General features: G+C 34.5%; 1 protein-coding gene and 1 non-coding gene across 6 annotated transcripts in view; one reads left to right on the forward strand and one right to left on the reverse strand.

Moving 5' to 3' along the window:
• Armc8 (armadillo repeat containing 8) overlaps positions 1-16,873 on the reverse strand; it is a 99,972-nt gene that overhangs the window by 61,302 nt on the left and 21,797 nt on the right. For 2 of the 5 annotated variants that reach the window (XM_027933572.2, XM_071615621.1), the window contains exons 2-5: positions 15,703-15,779; positions 4,306-4,377; positions 1,462-1,604; positions 1,261-1,358 (exon numbers count right to left, since the gene is read on the reverse strand). In XM_027933572.2, coding sequence (XP_027789373.1) covers positions 1,261-1,358; positions 1,462-1,604; positions 4,306-4,377; positions 15,703-15,779 — 390 coding nt within the window. Of the gene's footprint in view, positions 1-1,260; positions 1,359-1,461; positions 1,605-4,305; positions 4,378-9,368; positions 9,414-15,702; positions 15,780-16,873 lie in introns of those variants that run through there. The other 3 variants (XM_071615624.1, XM_071615622.1, XM_071615623.1) reach the window with 3 other exon arrangements.
• Positions 12,529-12,635, forward strand: LOC114091579 (U6 spliceosomal RNA). The gene has a single exon (XR_003582516.1). It is a non-coding gene; the product is annotated as a U6 spliceosomal RNA (small nuclear RNA).

The raw sequence follows: 16,873 nt of genomic DNA on the forward strand, positions 1-16,873 counted from the left end.
TGTTTGAGAACTACTGTAGTAAACAATCTAGACTTATGAGGCATAAGTCTCTCAAGAATGTCACATAAACCCTAAGGTATAAAACTGAGATGTTTCATAACTTATACACTTCTTACTTTGTGAAGTGACCCACAAAGCTCACTTGGAGACCTTATGTATCATCGAGGACAGAAGAGTACGTATCTATCTGATGTAGGATGGAGTATGAAGCCCTGTACCATCTCTTTCCATGCTTGTTTTCCCTGTGCCTCTTGTTTATATTCTTGAAATACTTATAAATCTTGAATATGGATAAGATTTCTGATTTCTGTGTATCTGATCAAACAAGTGATTCTTTGTGAACTCTGAGAACCACAAATGGCATTATTTGTTTTTAATGAGAAACAACAAAAGAGAAACCAGAGGACATCAAATTTGTGGAACTGTGTTGTGATAGTTGTCTCAGAATTCCACACACACAAAGTTATACATGTGTATACTGAGGCAGTGAAAAATATATTTTTACTATAGATTGTAGATAGTGCTTCAACAACACTGGCCTAGGTAATTTTCATTAAGAAAGTCCCACCAATAGATTAAAAAGAACCCTTGATAAATCCCTGAGGCTTCTGAAAAACCACTGACTGACTCCAAACATCTTTGGATTCTCTTATGGGTATGCTCTGATTCTGGTCTGTCAGCTAAGCCTCCTGCAAGCTGGTTCTGGTCTCTCTCTCCAGCTGAGACTAACAGCAATGCCCTCTACACATCAGACTGTTCTGCCCAACATACTGCAACTGCTTCACAGAGATCCTTCCCAGCATGGCCTCCTTCCTCTCCAATTTTCTAAATTATCTATTATTCAAGACCCAGGACAAATTATAGCTACTCTACAAAGCCTACTTTCCTGAACTAGAACGTAAAGTGAGAAGAACTCCCTATCACTCAATTAGCATAAAATATATTCCCTTAATATACAAAGAGATAAAAATTGATCTTTTTTATTTTTAACAGTTTGCAAATTCCTCTAGGATCTGAGGCTATCTTCTTGTTTGTCTGTTTTGTGGTGCTGGGGATTGAACCTAAAGCCTTGCTTATTATAGGCAAATGCTCTACCATTGTTCATTTTTAAACAAAGCCTAGAACATTTAATATTTGAAAATAATCAGGAACTCAAATACTTCTTGAGACTTTTTGTATATCACAGCTATGAGTCTGAAGTGAGAAGTAAATAGCCTTTAGTGAAATATAACCAATGACCCCAAAACATCCCAAACTCACTGTATACAGTAGCTCCTCTGGAGTGACAGGACTGGTGAAGATGGTACGTAGGCATCGGAGACAAGCTTCAATGAACTTCAGGTCTGGGGACAGTAGTCCTATTAACAGAAACTACATGTGAGATTCATCTTCTCAACCAGTACTTAAAACACTGCAAACTCATTCTAATCTTTTCTTGTGTGAAATGTCCTCCCTGCATACCTTGTAGTAAGGCAGGGATAATATGGCAGTCCAGCAGAGACTTGACATTGTTTTCAGTACCCATAGCAAGACTTCCCAATACCACTGCACATTCCGTTTTCAGCTCTGTGCTTGACGTTTCTTGCTGAAGCAAATACAACAATCTAAAAAGAAGGCACTTGATAAACAAAGAGACTAAAAGAACAAAAGTAAATTAAAATATTGTGACAAAGGAATGTGATAAATACATTCTACATACTAAAATTAGAGTTGATTTGGCTTATTTGAATTTCTCTAGGTAATATTTATTTATATTATCTGCTACTTCAACAAAGAAACATCTAAAAAAAAAGAGATTTTCTTCATTTTGAACAACAGGACTATCATAGGATCTCAGAGTTTATCAAACTGTAAATCTGAGAGTTGTGTACAATGGTATCTGCAGAACAAGTGTGATAGTCCATGTTATCTGCTATTCCCTGGTTAGTCTTTTCAAAACATGCTGGATCACAAACTCAAACCAGAAATCCAGAGCTATAGTGTTGAGATGGCACAGGTCTAGCATACAGGGAATAATCTTTGTGCAGTTTTTCAAACAAGGAAAGCTTTCTTCTCTTCAGTTCTCCCATGTGGGGACTGAGGAAATCCTCCAAATTCCACTCTAGCCCAGCTCGCCAAACAGCTAATCCCCAAACTCTAATGCTCTACCACTTAGGATCTTCTCTTTTACATTCTAATTTCATGCTCCCTAAAGCACTATTTAGATATACTGCACACAAACCCTATGAATGGCTGCTGGTCAGTGAGGTCAAACACATTAAAACCATTAATCCTGTATTAAAAAATAAAAATATTTTTCAAAATGTATAACAATTTTTGAGGAAAAAAAAAAACCACCTTGGTTCTAAGTAGCAAAAGCATAAAGAAAGTTATATAAATGTCACTGCCTGCCTAAAAGAAACATCTAGGTCGTCAGAAAAATCTAACTTCCTATGATAACTCAAGAAACAACAAATTCTCAAAATCAGATTTTTTTTTTTAAAGCAGGATTAAAAATCACACAGAGACAATTCTTACATAGATAGAGTCAACTGATTCTTGACAAAGCTGCTAAAAACATGTTACAGAAAAGACAGCCTTTTAAATAAATGGTGCTGGGAAAACTGGATATTCTTATGTAGAAGAATGAAACTGGATTTCTATCTTTCACCCTGTACAAAAGTCAACTCAGGGATCAAAGACTTAGGAATTAGACTCTGGTCTGAAACTGCTAGAAGAAAACAGGGTCAACACTATGATATAAAGGCACAGGCATCAACTTCCTCAATAAGATACTAAAGCTCAAGAAATAATACCAAGAATAAGTGTGTGGCATCAAGTTAAAAAGCTTCTGCAGAGCAAAAGAAACAATTAAGAAGGGAGAACCTATAGAATGAAAGAAAATCTTTGCCAGCTACTCTTCCAACAGATAATTAATATCCAATATATAAAGAACTAAAAAAAAAACCTCCAAAAGGAAAAAAAATCCAATAACTCAATCAATAAATCGGCAAATGAATAAATGGACATTTCTCAAAAGAAGAAATATAAATGGCTAACAAATGTATGAAAAAAATGTTCAACCTCTTTAGCAATCAGGAAAATGCATATCAAAACTTCACTGAGATTTTATCTCACTCCAGTTAGAATAAAAATAATAATAAATGCTGGCAAGGATAAGAATTGAAAATGGTACACTTATACGTTATTGATGGGACTGTAAATCAATATAATCAAAAGACTAGGAATGGAACCACCATATGACCTGGCTATCTCACTCCTTGATATTTATCCAAAAGTACTAAAATCAGTTTACTATAGGGATACATGCATACCAATGTTTATAGCAGCACAATTCACAATAACCAAGTTATGAAAACAGCCTAGGTGTTCATCAATTAGACTAATAGATAAAGAAAATGTAGTATGTACACACAATGGAGTTTTACTCAGTCATGAGAATGAAATTATGTCATTTACTGGTAAATGGATAGATGGGAACTGTGGAACACCATGCTAAGTAGAATAAGCCAGATCAGAATGTCGAAGGTTGAATGTTTTCTCTCATATGTGGAAGATGGGGGGAGTTCCATAATAAAAAAAAAGGGGGATCTCAAGAAAATAAAAGGGAGACCAACAATGTAGAGGAAGAGGCTAGAGAAGAAGGGAGGAGAAGAGGGTGTGGGGAAGTACTGAGGAACAAAATCTACTAAATAATGCTATGCCATATATGAATATACCACAATGAATTCCATTTATATATACTATAATAATGTGCTAATTGAAACAACAATAATAGAAGGAGATTAGCAGAGTGGGGCAAGCTGGAATAAGGCTGGAGAGGAAGGAAAGGGAAGGTACTGGGGAATGAGACTGATCAAATTAATGTTATGTGCATGTATATTATATATAATGCACCAACAAAAAAATTAATTAAAAAAAACCAAGGAGAGTTTTTTCCCCCTTTGTTTAAATTCAAAAATGTCTTGAAAATTCTAATAAATTATCTACTCACACAAAAACTTTGAGGACTCTAAGGAGATGAAAAAGAAATTATCAGGCAGGTATACAGTCCTATGGATCCATCCAACAAATTCTTACACTGCAAGGTTAATGATCTTTCTGAATTTCCAAAGAGTATTAATATATTAACTTCTTATTCCATTCTCTGGAGATGGTTCTTAGAGATGGTTTACATATGTCAAGGCATTCATTTTTTAAAAAAATAGACAATACAGAAAAAAGGGGTCTTTTCCCTAAGAGTAAGAAATACATTAAGAATGTATTCAGCATGAATGGCAGAAAGGGCACAGACAGCCAACATACCTTGGAACAGCTCCTAAAACAATGAGGTTGGCTTTCTGCTTGTTGTTTCCAATTACAGCATTTTTCATGTCTCTGAATTCAGGGGAAGAGAAAAAGGTATGAAGTATGTTGAGATATCACAGAGAAACATAAACATCAAAGATTAATTCATTGCACTTTATCATGCAACAAGTTGGGCTGGCAAGTACAGAAATCAGTGACAAAGTCAAAGCATTGACCCTTTTTCACTAAAGAAAAGGGACTGAGAGGTGCTAAGTGACCATGGGAACTATAAAACAGAAGAGTAGTGTGGAAAGTGGGAGATACTCTGCATACTGGCTAAGACCTCCAATACAAGCAGAGTTGGGTTCTTCTAAAAAAGGCCCCAGTCCTTTGCCCATAAAGGAATACAGGACACCTTCAGCATATATGGCTTGGGGTCCCATTTTATTGGTTTTCTAGTGGCCATTTTAGAATTTCCAATTCATCAATTTATCATAATCTTAAAGTGGTATTTTGCACTTGTTTTAAGAGCCTTGCAAGTGTACTTCCATTTCCTGTTCTTTCCGCTACTGGTATAACATACTTTACTTTCAAATTGGACAGAAACAACATAGTACATTGTTACTATTTTGCTTAACCAGCCAACTGTCTTGTAAGATTAAAATATTTTAAGAACCACTGTAATATTTCTTAAACATATTCACCAGTATTTTTTGGTTTAGATACAAAGAACTCTTTATTTACTTCCCCACAAGTAAAACTCTATTTCATAATAAGAGGACTTCTATCAATTAGCTCACAAATTGATGATTGGTTCCAAAGGACATGTTGAGAAAAAATGTACAGCTCAAAACAAACCCAGAACTACTAATGTTTTAAAAATACTTCCCTGATTGGACAGCACTGCTATCTTAATATACAGCAGGAGTTCTCAAAGTGGGCAGGGAGGCATTATCGCCCCCAACCAGTTTTTAGAAGTGTACAAGAAAGGGAGGAAATGGTTTTAGAAACAGATAAAAAGCATCTTTGCGTAGTTTAAAAGAAAACTGAATTTTTCAGTATTGTGCTTCTCCTGACAAAAAAAGAAAGATGTGCTTTTTATCACTATGGAAAAATCAGATCACCAGTTCAGTGGCATTTGTATCAGTCAATACCACATATCCATAATCAGTCTACATTGTGGTTCTTGCATCCATATTATCTCCTACTGCAGTTAGACCAAAGCATTTACATATCGCAACATTATAAATTATATCTTTCTTTTCTCTTTTTATATTGTAAGCAGATGAGGCATTATACTATTTTGGAATTATGTATGTAAGCAGGTTATATACCTGTGAACTTAATTTCAAGAGCGAACAAGAGGCATTATAAAATATTTCTAATAAGGGGCTAGGGTTGTGGCTTAGCGGTAGAGCGCTTGCCTCGCACACGTGAGACTCTCAGTTTGATCCTCAGCACCACATGAAAATAAATAAGTGAAATAAAGGTATCATGTCCAACTACAGCTAAAAAATAAATATTTTAAAAAATATTTCTAATACAGGGAAGTTAGGTGTGCAAATATTAAGATCATTGGTAGCATTGAAGTTTTTAGCTCAACCATTTCTTTTACATCCCAATAAGCTCCTAAACACTGATTCAACATCTCTTTTCACTTTTCCTCTTCTGGCTAGTAGAGCTCTATAATATGTAGAAATTTTCTGACAACCTTAAAAGTTACAATCTCAAGAAGTTGTACTGTTAGCAAAACATAAATCTTGTAGAAAACCTGAGGGGAAAAGTTACTTTAAAAAAATAAATACATATTTACAACACCAGATATATTCACTGGCATGTAAAACTCTGGTGATGGGCTGGGAATACAGCCCAGGTGGAACACCTGTCTAGCATGTGCAAGGCCCGGATTCAATCCCCAGCAAGGTGGGGTGGTGGTGGTGGTGGTAACGATCCTTCTTTACATTTACCTTCTTCAATTACTATAGAAAAATACTGCTATGACAAGGGAGGTGCTGAAAGTAGATTCTCCCCACAAGTTTCTGAACAGCACTTTTACAAGCCTTGAGCCAAACACTGAAATTACTTGTTCTTTTCTTCCATGAGCTCAGTACCTGCACATAGGTCTTACACAGCCTGAGATATCCCTCTCTGTAAACTATCCCTCAGGTTTCTATATGGTTTACAAGAGATATATAACAATAATTTTTTATTTTGTTACTAAACCAAATGAAGTTTACTGAAGTTTTTACCAAGTTCTGACATATGATTATAGAATGGTAAAATATCAAAGCCTCAGTTCAGTTAGTAAATTGTAGTTTGGGAAAGGTTTCACGTCCAGGCTCCTGCCTCCTTGTGGATGCCTCTGTTTCCTTCTTACAGGCTTAGTTTCAATTCATCAGCTTATAGCTCTGCAGCTATTCATTTACTTTTGTCATTTTCCCTTCTCTACTGTGTTCAGCTTTCACTAAATGCAGCGCATTCATCTATCTAGATAAGAGTCTACTTTGTGCCAGGTGCCATTCTGGGTATCCTATTACAGAACTCCCCATCTTAATATTTTCCCAGTTTCCTCTCCATTCTTCCAAAACTAAGCAGAAATGAGGTATTTGTCTCCATATTACCTATGAGCCCATTTCAAACATTGGTAACTGTGCTAAAGTAAATGTTTTTATAGACAAAGCAAACAAAAACCACTCCAAAAACAATTTTCCAGTTCTCCTAATTTACAAAAAAAAAAAAAAAAAAAAGACATGAAGAGGCAGCCAGTGGTTACAGACTAAATGCAAGCTGAAGAGAACACTTATTAATAAAAATGAAGTAATGTCTAAGGAAAAAAGAATTGTTTTGGCTCTGATAAGAAAATATATCTATGCTAATTGGCAGGGGTGGGGGATTTTCATGCCCAGCAAATAAATTCTATTCAGTTATTATTATAAAGGGATGCTAGTAGGTCACTTCTATGAAAGGGATAAAACCGAAAGAGACAATAATCACCATATTTCCCCCTCTTTGGCAGATCTAAGTACAATGTAGTCTCTCTCTCTCTCCCTCTCTCTCACTCTCTCAACATTTCTTATCCCCTTCCTCATATGGTCCCTTGGCTAATTTTATTCATTCTTCCAGTCTGAACTTAGGTGTCAATGTCACTTCCTCTAGGAAGCATGACCTGGGACCTCAAGGTCTGGGCTAGGTGTCCCTCCATCAAAATAAACTTATCACTTGTTAGAATAGAAATCTATTCATCTTTAGCAGCATTAAAGTAAATCTGGTCTGGAAATATCAGAGAAGTTACTATCAAGGGATCATTAATTATAGTGATTTGAGAAAATGTACTACATAGAAATATGTACTTTTTTTCTTTTTGCCACACTGTGGGGATTGAACTCAGGGCCTCACCAATGACAATGAGCTACATCCCCAGCCCAGAAATACATACTTTTTAAAAAATGCAAACGCAGTTAACAACCAAGATGGGAATACAACAAAACTATGTAAAATCTATATATTACTTAAAGCTTATAAAATATGCCATAACCACTACATTATTTCACCTTCATTACATCTTGCATAATATTAACCCCATTTTACAAATGAGGAAGTTATAACTCATGCTTGGAGATTTTTTTCAGAACTCCATATTAAATGACAGAGTCTCAACCAATGTCTTTTAAGCCAAATGAGTTTTGCCTTACCTCCATTCCAGCACATTAGGCATTTATAACAAACTGATGGAAAATAAAAATGAATTTGATAAATTCAGTTCCTTTTTCACTTTTTACATTGTTATACAAAATAAAAGTATCTCTAAGTTTTACTCAGACATCCTTTTCCCAGAGATCAATGGAATATAACCTTCTGCCTATCAACTTTAAATGTGGGACAGTGATGCCCTACTTATATTCTACTGAAACTCAACTATTAGTTTTTGAGCAGAGTACTATAGTGGGCTATTTGAAGGACCCAAAACCATCACACAAGGAGATGCCTGTTCTGAAGAGTTTAAGATCTCTTTAGAAAGATAAAAATAACATTAACAATGTAAGGCAGTGTTATGCTATAAACTCAGTGTTTATATGGACAGGAAAATTTGATGGTTAACATATCATTGAGGCTATGGTAGGAACTAAGACAATCCTTAAAAAACGGTCAGGACTTGGATAAGTGGATGGGGAGGGCGAAATGAAAAGCCTTCACAGATGATCATATCAGAAAGGAATATAGCTTGTTTCTGGGGTGAGACAAGAACTGAAAAGAAAGTTAATTTCAGGGTAGCATGAAACAAAGCTAGAAAAGTAACAGGGAGAAAGGACAAACTAAAGGGAGATGGATTAAGGAGCAATTATGGTTTTGAACACAGAAGTGGCATGAAGGAAGCAGTGCCTAAGTAAGATAAGCTGAATGTGGAATGTATTGGCATGCTGATAAGACTAGAGTCAACGGGGACCTAAATGGCTGATGCTTCCCCTTTATGGTTCCAAGGAGGCTGTGCTTTGTTATCATCTTAGTATTCACCAAACTATATGTGGATTGCCTCTTTAGTTATTTGACTTCTTCATTAGACCTTTAAATTCTCTAGGCCAGTGACTACATTATTCATTCTTAAACACCCCTATACTAGCACAATGCATGGCACTTAATAAATGTTAAAAGAATTAACCAAACCCCCTGGTGATCTGATTATGTGAGAATAATTAGGATAACAGCCACTGGAATCATTAAAACAAAGGACATTTTGAGGAAGAAGTTAATGAGATGATTCAATAGGTACAGGAAATTTTTTGTGGCATATCTTGAATGACTAATTCATGTCTGGACACAGAAAACATTAGGAAGCTTAAAGATAAGCATCTATCCTGACTTGAAACACACTGAATTATTTTGAGGTGAGATAAGAATATCCAGGTAGAAAGGCAAAAAAAAAAAAAAAAAAAAGTAAGCCTTGAGGATATCCCACTTCCAGGGGATGAAAGAAAACAATATTAAGATGTTCTAAACATGCATTTGTCAAGTAACAATTTCAGCTAAAATCTAGACAAAATCTTAAATTTGCAAACTAATAAATGGACATATGAGGCACCCACTTTCACATGTAGGTTAAACTTTGTACTTCATTTCCTTTCTTTGCTCTGAAAGAGATCAATTAGGAAAAAAAAAGTCTCAAATATTAAAACACACACAATGCCTACTGCAATTATGTCTAAATTAGAAGATCATAAAGGTAATCAATACTAAGAGAAAATAAACACTAAACTATGCCATTAAAATAGTAGGAAAAGCTAACAAAAGAATTGGAATCTCCTAGAGAAACAAAATTTCAGTCAATAAGCATCTTTTGCTCTGAAAGAAATTAGAGAAAAAAGACTCAAATATTAAAACATACACTGTAAAACATACCATTGTTACTTCTAAATTAGAGGATCGTAAAGGCAATCAATAGTGAGAGAAAGTAAACACTAACTATGCCATTAAAATAATAGCAAAAGCTAAAGAAAAAATTTGAATGTCCTTGAGAAACAAAGTTTCAGTCAATCAGGTATAAGCGCATTTACTTCTAAACAGTCAAAAATAGCATAAATTTTAACTGAAAACCTATTATCTTCTAAAAACAAAAATTATCTATCTTTAAAAAAGTATTGAAGGTTGAAGCCCCGAGCTAAAGATCAATATTATTTTCATTTTGAACCAGTATTACTTTTCACTTACCTGAAGCAGCTCTTATTTAGAACACAACTCTTTAATCATGTTAAGTCTAATCAATATAAAGTAACCAAACATTATAGTAGATACTATAAAAACTACAATCTGATAAGGTTTGACCTACTTATGAACACTCACTGTTCATAAGACATTCACCCATAAAATAGGGGGGAAACCATATTTATAAGTAGCTAAGAATAAGGTAACAAGGTAAACAACCAATAAAAATTATTTGAAGTTTGAAAATTATAAAAGTACTCATTTTCTGCCTTAACAATTATTATAAAGCTGTTTTTGGAAAACGCAGTATTAAAAACACCCAGTACAATTAGCTTTCCGTTACCAGGCCTGTTTGGGTATTCCAAACTAACAACTGGCCATATGTAAATTGCCAATTTAAAAAGAGTTTCATAATGATGATCTATTATTCAAACTAAAGTTATTTTTACAAAAAGCTTTAAAAGGGAGCAAACTTTTTTCAGAAAACTTTAGCTCAAGTTAACTTAGGTACTTATTGTATATCTACTAGATATATAAACCAAAAAGACCTGAGAATTGACAGCAAATTTAGTTTCATACTTTTTTTTATAATGGGGATATTGAACTCAGGAGGACTCAACAACTGAGCCACATCCCCAGACCCTTTTTTTGTTTTGTTTTTATTTAGAGACAGGGTCTCACTGAGTTGCTTAGGGCCTCACTAAATTGCTGAGGATGGCTTTGAACTCGCAATCCTCTTGCCTAGCCTCCCAAGCCACTGGGATTATAGGCGTGCATCACTGCGCCCAGCTCATTCTTACAAATTTATTCTGTGATGCAAATTTTTGGAATACATGTAGTTTCAGATATAGTTCTGATTTGTATAAAACCATCAAAAAATTATTGTAAATATTTAATCTTCCTTCTACCGCATTTTAATGGCTCCTTAATAACAAGTGAATGCATAAATTTTAAAACTAAATACTAGCTCAGAAAGTAGGATATTTATTGTATTTAATTTTTTATCAATATATGAATATAAATCACATTCTCCAAAAATGAAGAGTACAATTTAAAATAAGTGCATTAGTAATGCCCAAATATTTTTGTAGAATAATTAAACATGATCATTCAAAAGACACATAAAAATGTATTAAACATTATAGAAAAAATGTGGCAGCAAATAGGCAATTTATATATATGAAAATATATATACACATAGGCATACAAATATACAGCTATTCTTGATGTTCAAAGTTAATATTACACACATACAAACAGCTTATATGTATGCAGGACTCCCAATGTTATCTAACAAAATCTGAAAATCCTGCCACCCTTTTAACCATAATTCTGACTAAATTCTGTTTCAGAATACATAGTTTTAAACAACTAAGACTCAAGATTACTCTATTACATCTGATATTAGCACTGTCTTTGTAGACATTCATTTGTGTATGTGTGCGTGAGTACTGGAGATTGAACCCAGGGGCACTTTACAACTGAGCTACAACCCCAGTTCTTTTTTTTATTTTTGAGACAAGGACTCACTAAATTGCCCAGGCTGCCCTCAAACATGCAATCCTAGTACCTAAGACTCTCAAGTTGCTGGGATTATAGGCGTGTGCCACCATGCCTGGCTACTCAAAACACTTTTTAAAATTACAGATTAAATGTATTAGGTGATAAGCTTTTTAAAGGCATTTCTTTTTTAGGATATTTAGAATTATTCTAAAACTTAACCCTTAGTTCTCAAAACCCTAATGTTTCATTTTATAGAAATTTATCTTTAGCTCATGTAAGAAAATGGAATCTGTCTATACTGAAATCAGAGTTAGATCATTTCTGGGACCAGTAAATTGAACCAGAAAAATCATTATCAAAATAAACTCATTTCATCAATACAGTAAAATACTTAATAAGACACTTTAGAAATGGATTCTTGGTTTAAAACACACACACACACACACACACACAACTTTAAACCATCTGCAACTGTCGGTATATTAAATCAGAAGAGTCTAGTTGATTCTATTCAACTTTGAAAGGACAAGTCCAGTCACATTTGCTTCTATCAGTTTTTTGCCTTTTATCACAGGGATATCAACACAGGGCCACGAAGGAATATCTGCCAATCTTTTCATTATGAATCAGTAAAGTAAGAACCAGATCAAGAGCTCTAGTTTAGATATGTTTTAAAAGACACATATACTACACAGTATTTAACTAACTTAGACTCGAGCTACAAAAGCACTTGAAAAGCTATTGTCTTCAACTATAAGATTTAACATGATTGAACCAATACCATAATAACCTCACTAAAAATTGCCCTGCAATTGTTTCTTAAAATTACATGCAGATCTCCACATGAGAGGAAGCCCAGAATCTGCAATGCAGGGTAGTTCATCCAATATAGATACATATTCTTTCATGTAGTTACAAAGGCTATATAGTTCATGACTTACACCAGGGACCTCCCTTTTCTCTCTATTCATATCTTATACCATGTCTAATAATCTATTCAGTTATGCATATGATATTTTGCTCTTGTAGAGAAAAGAACACGTGCTCACTTCAGCAGCACATATACTAAAATTGGAATGATATAGAGAAGATTAGTATGGCCCCTCTGCAAGGAAGACATGTAAATTCATGAAGTACTCCATTAAAAAATAGAGAAAAAGACCTGATTTTGTATTCAAGCCTTTGATACAGTAAGATCATTTAAATTTATTTTAAATATTATACCAAAAAAAAATGTTACATTTTGATAACTCCCACTCTTCAACAACTGAAAAACAACCAGTTCTGATGCTGAATATTATTTTTCACTGATTGGGTAAAACACTCCTGGGTGATATGGGTTATCTACAAAAATGTTCCCTATGTTTACGGGTGGAGCTATGGCTCTAACTCAGTAGAGTAGATTATAAACTGATGAAAACTGATGACTTACCTTCAATTTCCTCTATTTTGTTTTTTCTGTTAGTATGTTTTAGATGTTTTCAATCTTTATTGACAAAAATCAAATCAAATGTAGCTAGAAAATGATAAAACTGTAGTTGTTTTATAGACAAAGCTGTAATTCTTGTCAAATTTTATGTCCCTCCAATTGGATATTTTGGATTTAAATAAGATTACCTCAGCCTCTCTTTTTCTTGCCTAAAATTAACATAGTACCTTACTTGTTTACACTCTGTGGCCATCTTTTTTACCTACCTACCTATTTTGGTCTAGTAATGGTCTCTGTGTGACTCAATAGTTGTATAAGACACACAAAAAGGGAAAAAAATTGGTCAACTTTCTTTTCCTAAGTATCATTTTGGTTCCCTTTCACACTATCAATATTGTATTAAATAAATAAAATGTTTAAAATATAATTTATTTTTCATTCTAAAATTAATTTTCAGATAATGTTGTAACTCAAGAAAGAATTAAGTCATAAAGAATAAGTATTTCTACCTAGAAAAAAGGAAGCTTTGTAAAATCATATCAAATAAACCTCCATAAGGCCAGCTCTACTCTGACATAAGGGGAAAAAATGCTGGGTAATCTATTCTTTTCAAACTATAAACAGATGTTAGTATTATAAGTAGCAATCACATTTACCAGAATGTGTTATGGTTTGTATTCTCTTGTCTAAGTCAAGAATTCTAGTCCCACTTCCTCTTTTTTTTCAAATTGCTTTATGTTTGATTCTTTAATTTGAACTCTCCTTTTAATTCTGTGCAGAGAATCATCTTATTTTTGAAGTTATTTTATCTTGGAGCTAATAACAACTAACTACTTAAGTGCCAGCTGGTGGGTATCCACAACACACCAGGCACTGAATTTTTTATTTCTGACTTAATTCTCACAAACAGCTGGCAAAACAATGCTTTACAGATGATGAAATGAAGGGTCAAAGAAATTAAGTAATTTGCCCAATCACACAGCTAGGAAGGAACCCCACCAGGAAATGTCATAACCCACTTTTGTCCAACACCAAAGTCCCTGCTCTTTCCACTCTACCATCCCACATGAACAGCCTTTCTTTGTCTGTCTAGCTGGCAGCTAATTGTGTTTGAAACTTCATAATTGTTCAAGAGGCAGTAAGGCTATCAAACCACACTTTAGTTGCTTTGTTATAATTCAATCTTTCTCAATGTTCTTTAGTCTCTTATTTCATATCTTATCAACTTTTAAAAAGTTATAGTATTCTTTGGTAAATTAAAAATTTCTCAAAGTGACAAGCTACTCATATCAGATACAACTCAGTATACATACTTATCGTGAAAAATCTTTGATTAATAACTAGCTTCCTCCTAAACAACTGTAGCAGCATTAGTACATCATCTTCTAATCTTAAATGAGTCTTATGTTTTCGATATTTTAACTATTGATAGTTATTTAGGACTGTCAATATATAGAGCTGTCTGGCTGCATGTGGAGAATGCTTGTCTGGTCTCAGGAGAAATGTCAAATTAAACCTATCCCCTCAACTAATTTGTGCATGTAAGTATAATCCAAACTGATTTGATTAATAGAAGGATTTAATACCACTTCTCCTGGTAATAATCAAACTAGTTTTTAAAAGAGCAGACTTAATCATCACAAAGTGTCCTAGTTAAGGGGACAAAGACGAACACTACCACAATGAGAAAACAAGAAATATATCTATTATTGTTTCTGTAAACAGAAGATGTAAAGGTAAAGTGTCAATTATCTTAGGTGGGTCCCAGGCAGCTCCAGCTCAGTTTGAAGAGCAATATACACTTCTTTTGCCTCCTTTTACAAATTCACATCTCCCAAACATCCCTCCATATTGTCTTTTGGGGCAGTGGGAGCTTTGAAAACAAATTCCAGTCAGAAGAAACTTCTACAAATAAGGCATCCTAGCCTTGTATGGCTGAGAAAGAGTTACACTTAAGGTACTATTGGGCTGACACCAACAACAGGGTAAGAGAAGAAAAAAGGCATTTGTGCCCTCACTGCTACCACTAATGTACCTCATCTTTACCATTTTTTGTATCCTTCTTTCGTCGAACACAGTTCAGGCCTGTGGGTCCTGGGTGTTTCTAATCCTGTGAGGAGCCTTAGGTTAGAACTTTTTCCTTAAAACTAATGTGTTAGGAGCATACTGTGTTAAACATCAAAAGGAGAGAAAATTCACCTTTCAGTCACTTGAAATTTTACCCGATTTGTCCCATTTCATTTTTTAAAAATAATCACCTCCAGGATACTGCTTAAAAATGCTTCTTTTCATTAAACATGATGAAATTTTGGAGGAAAAAAAAGGGCATTAAGCTTATCAAGAGTTTCAATTTTCTGATGATTGTTTAGTTCGAAATTCTGATATATAAAACATCACTGGGAAACTCAGTGGCAGTTGGTGAGTTAACCAAAAAACAAAGCACAACAAAACCTACTAACCTATCCTCCCACTGCATTCTAATTACAAAAGATTAATTTTATTCTCTGGCTTCTGTGGATATTAAAGTAGCAAAAGTATTCTCCAGAGGAAAATTTTTAAATTTAAAACAATAATTCTACAAAAAATAAAGATAATTATGTCAGTTAATAGCTATCCAACAGACAATTATTTATAGTAAAATGTTAAAAGTCATGAATGTCAAGCAGTCTTTTCAAAAAGAAGCCAAATGGAAGGAAAATTGCATTTTCATAATTATAAAATTTGGCAGATTAAAACATGAAAACAAACAAGACTTTTTGATAGACTCTTAAATGCATACTACTTACATGACACCTTGTAGAACTTTCTGGGGATCAGGGTCAAATAGCCTGTCAACATAGTGGCGACTGCTAGCTGTTACTTCCTAGAAAGTAGGGGAAAAATTATGACATCTGAAGCCATGCAAATCACAAATTCATAGCATCACCCACAACATCAAATAGCTACTTATAATCTAACCTAAGGAAGATGAAGCAAGATTCCTCTAAGTATTATTTGCTTCCTTACTATGTGGGACACTTAAGCAGGTGACTTTTCTCTCAGGTATCAAAATAAATGGAAACTGCAGTGTTCGGTTCAAAATGCCAAAGATCTTTTTCTGTTTTTCCCCTAAAGAACACTCAATTTCAGTAATGCAAATTAAAACTACTCTAAGATACCATCTCACTCCAGTAAGAATGGCAGCCATTATGAAGACAAACAACAACAAGTGCTGGCGAGGATGCGGAGGGAAAAGGTACACTCATACACTGCTGGTGGGACTGAAAATTGGTGCAGCCAATATGGAAAGCAGTATGGAGATTCCTTGGAAAGCTGGGAATGGAACCACCATTTGACCCAGCTATTACCCAAAGGACCTAAAAACAGCATACTATAAGGACGCAGCCACATCAATGTTTATAGCAGTACAATTCACAATAGCTAAACTGTGGAGCCAACCTAGATGTCCTTCAGTGGATGAATGGATTTAAAAAAATGTGGCATTTAAACACAATGGAGGGTGGCTGGGGATGTGGCTCAAGTGGTAGCACGCTCGCCTGGCATGCGTGCGGCCTGGGTTCGATCCTCAGCACCACATACAAAACAAAGATGTTGTCCGCCGAAAACTAAAAAATAAATATTAAAAAATTCTCTCTCTCTCTCAAAAAAAAAATTTTTTTTAATAAATAAATAAACACAATGGAGGGCTGGGGATGTGGCTCAAGCGGTAGCGCGCTCGCCTGGCATGCGTGCGGCACGGGTTAGATCCTCAGCACCACATACAAAACAAAGATGTTGTGTCCGCCGATAACTAAAAAATAAATATTAAAAAATAATAATAATAAAAAATAAATACAATGGAATATTACTCAGCACTAAAAAAGAATAAGATAATGGCATTTGCAGGGAAATGGATGGCATTAGAGCAGATTATGCTAAGTGAAGTTAGCCAATCCCCAAAAAACAAGTGCCGAATGT

The sequence above is a fragment of the Marmota flaviventris genome, chromosome 8 (genome assembly GCF_047511675.1).
Source record: "Marmota flaviventris isolate mMarFla1 chromosome 8, mMarFla1.hap1, whole genome shotgun sequence".
NCBI lineage: Eukaryota > Metazoa > Chordata > Mammalia > Rodentia > Sciuridae > Marmota > Marmota flaviventris.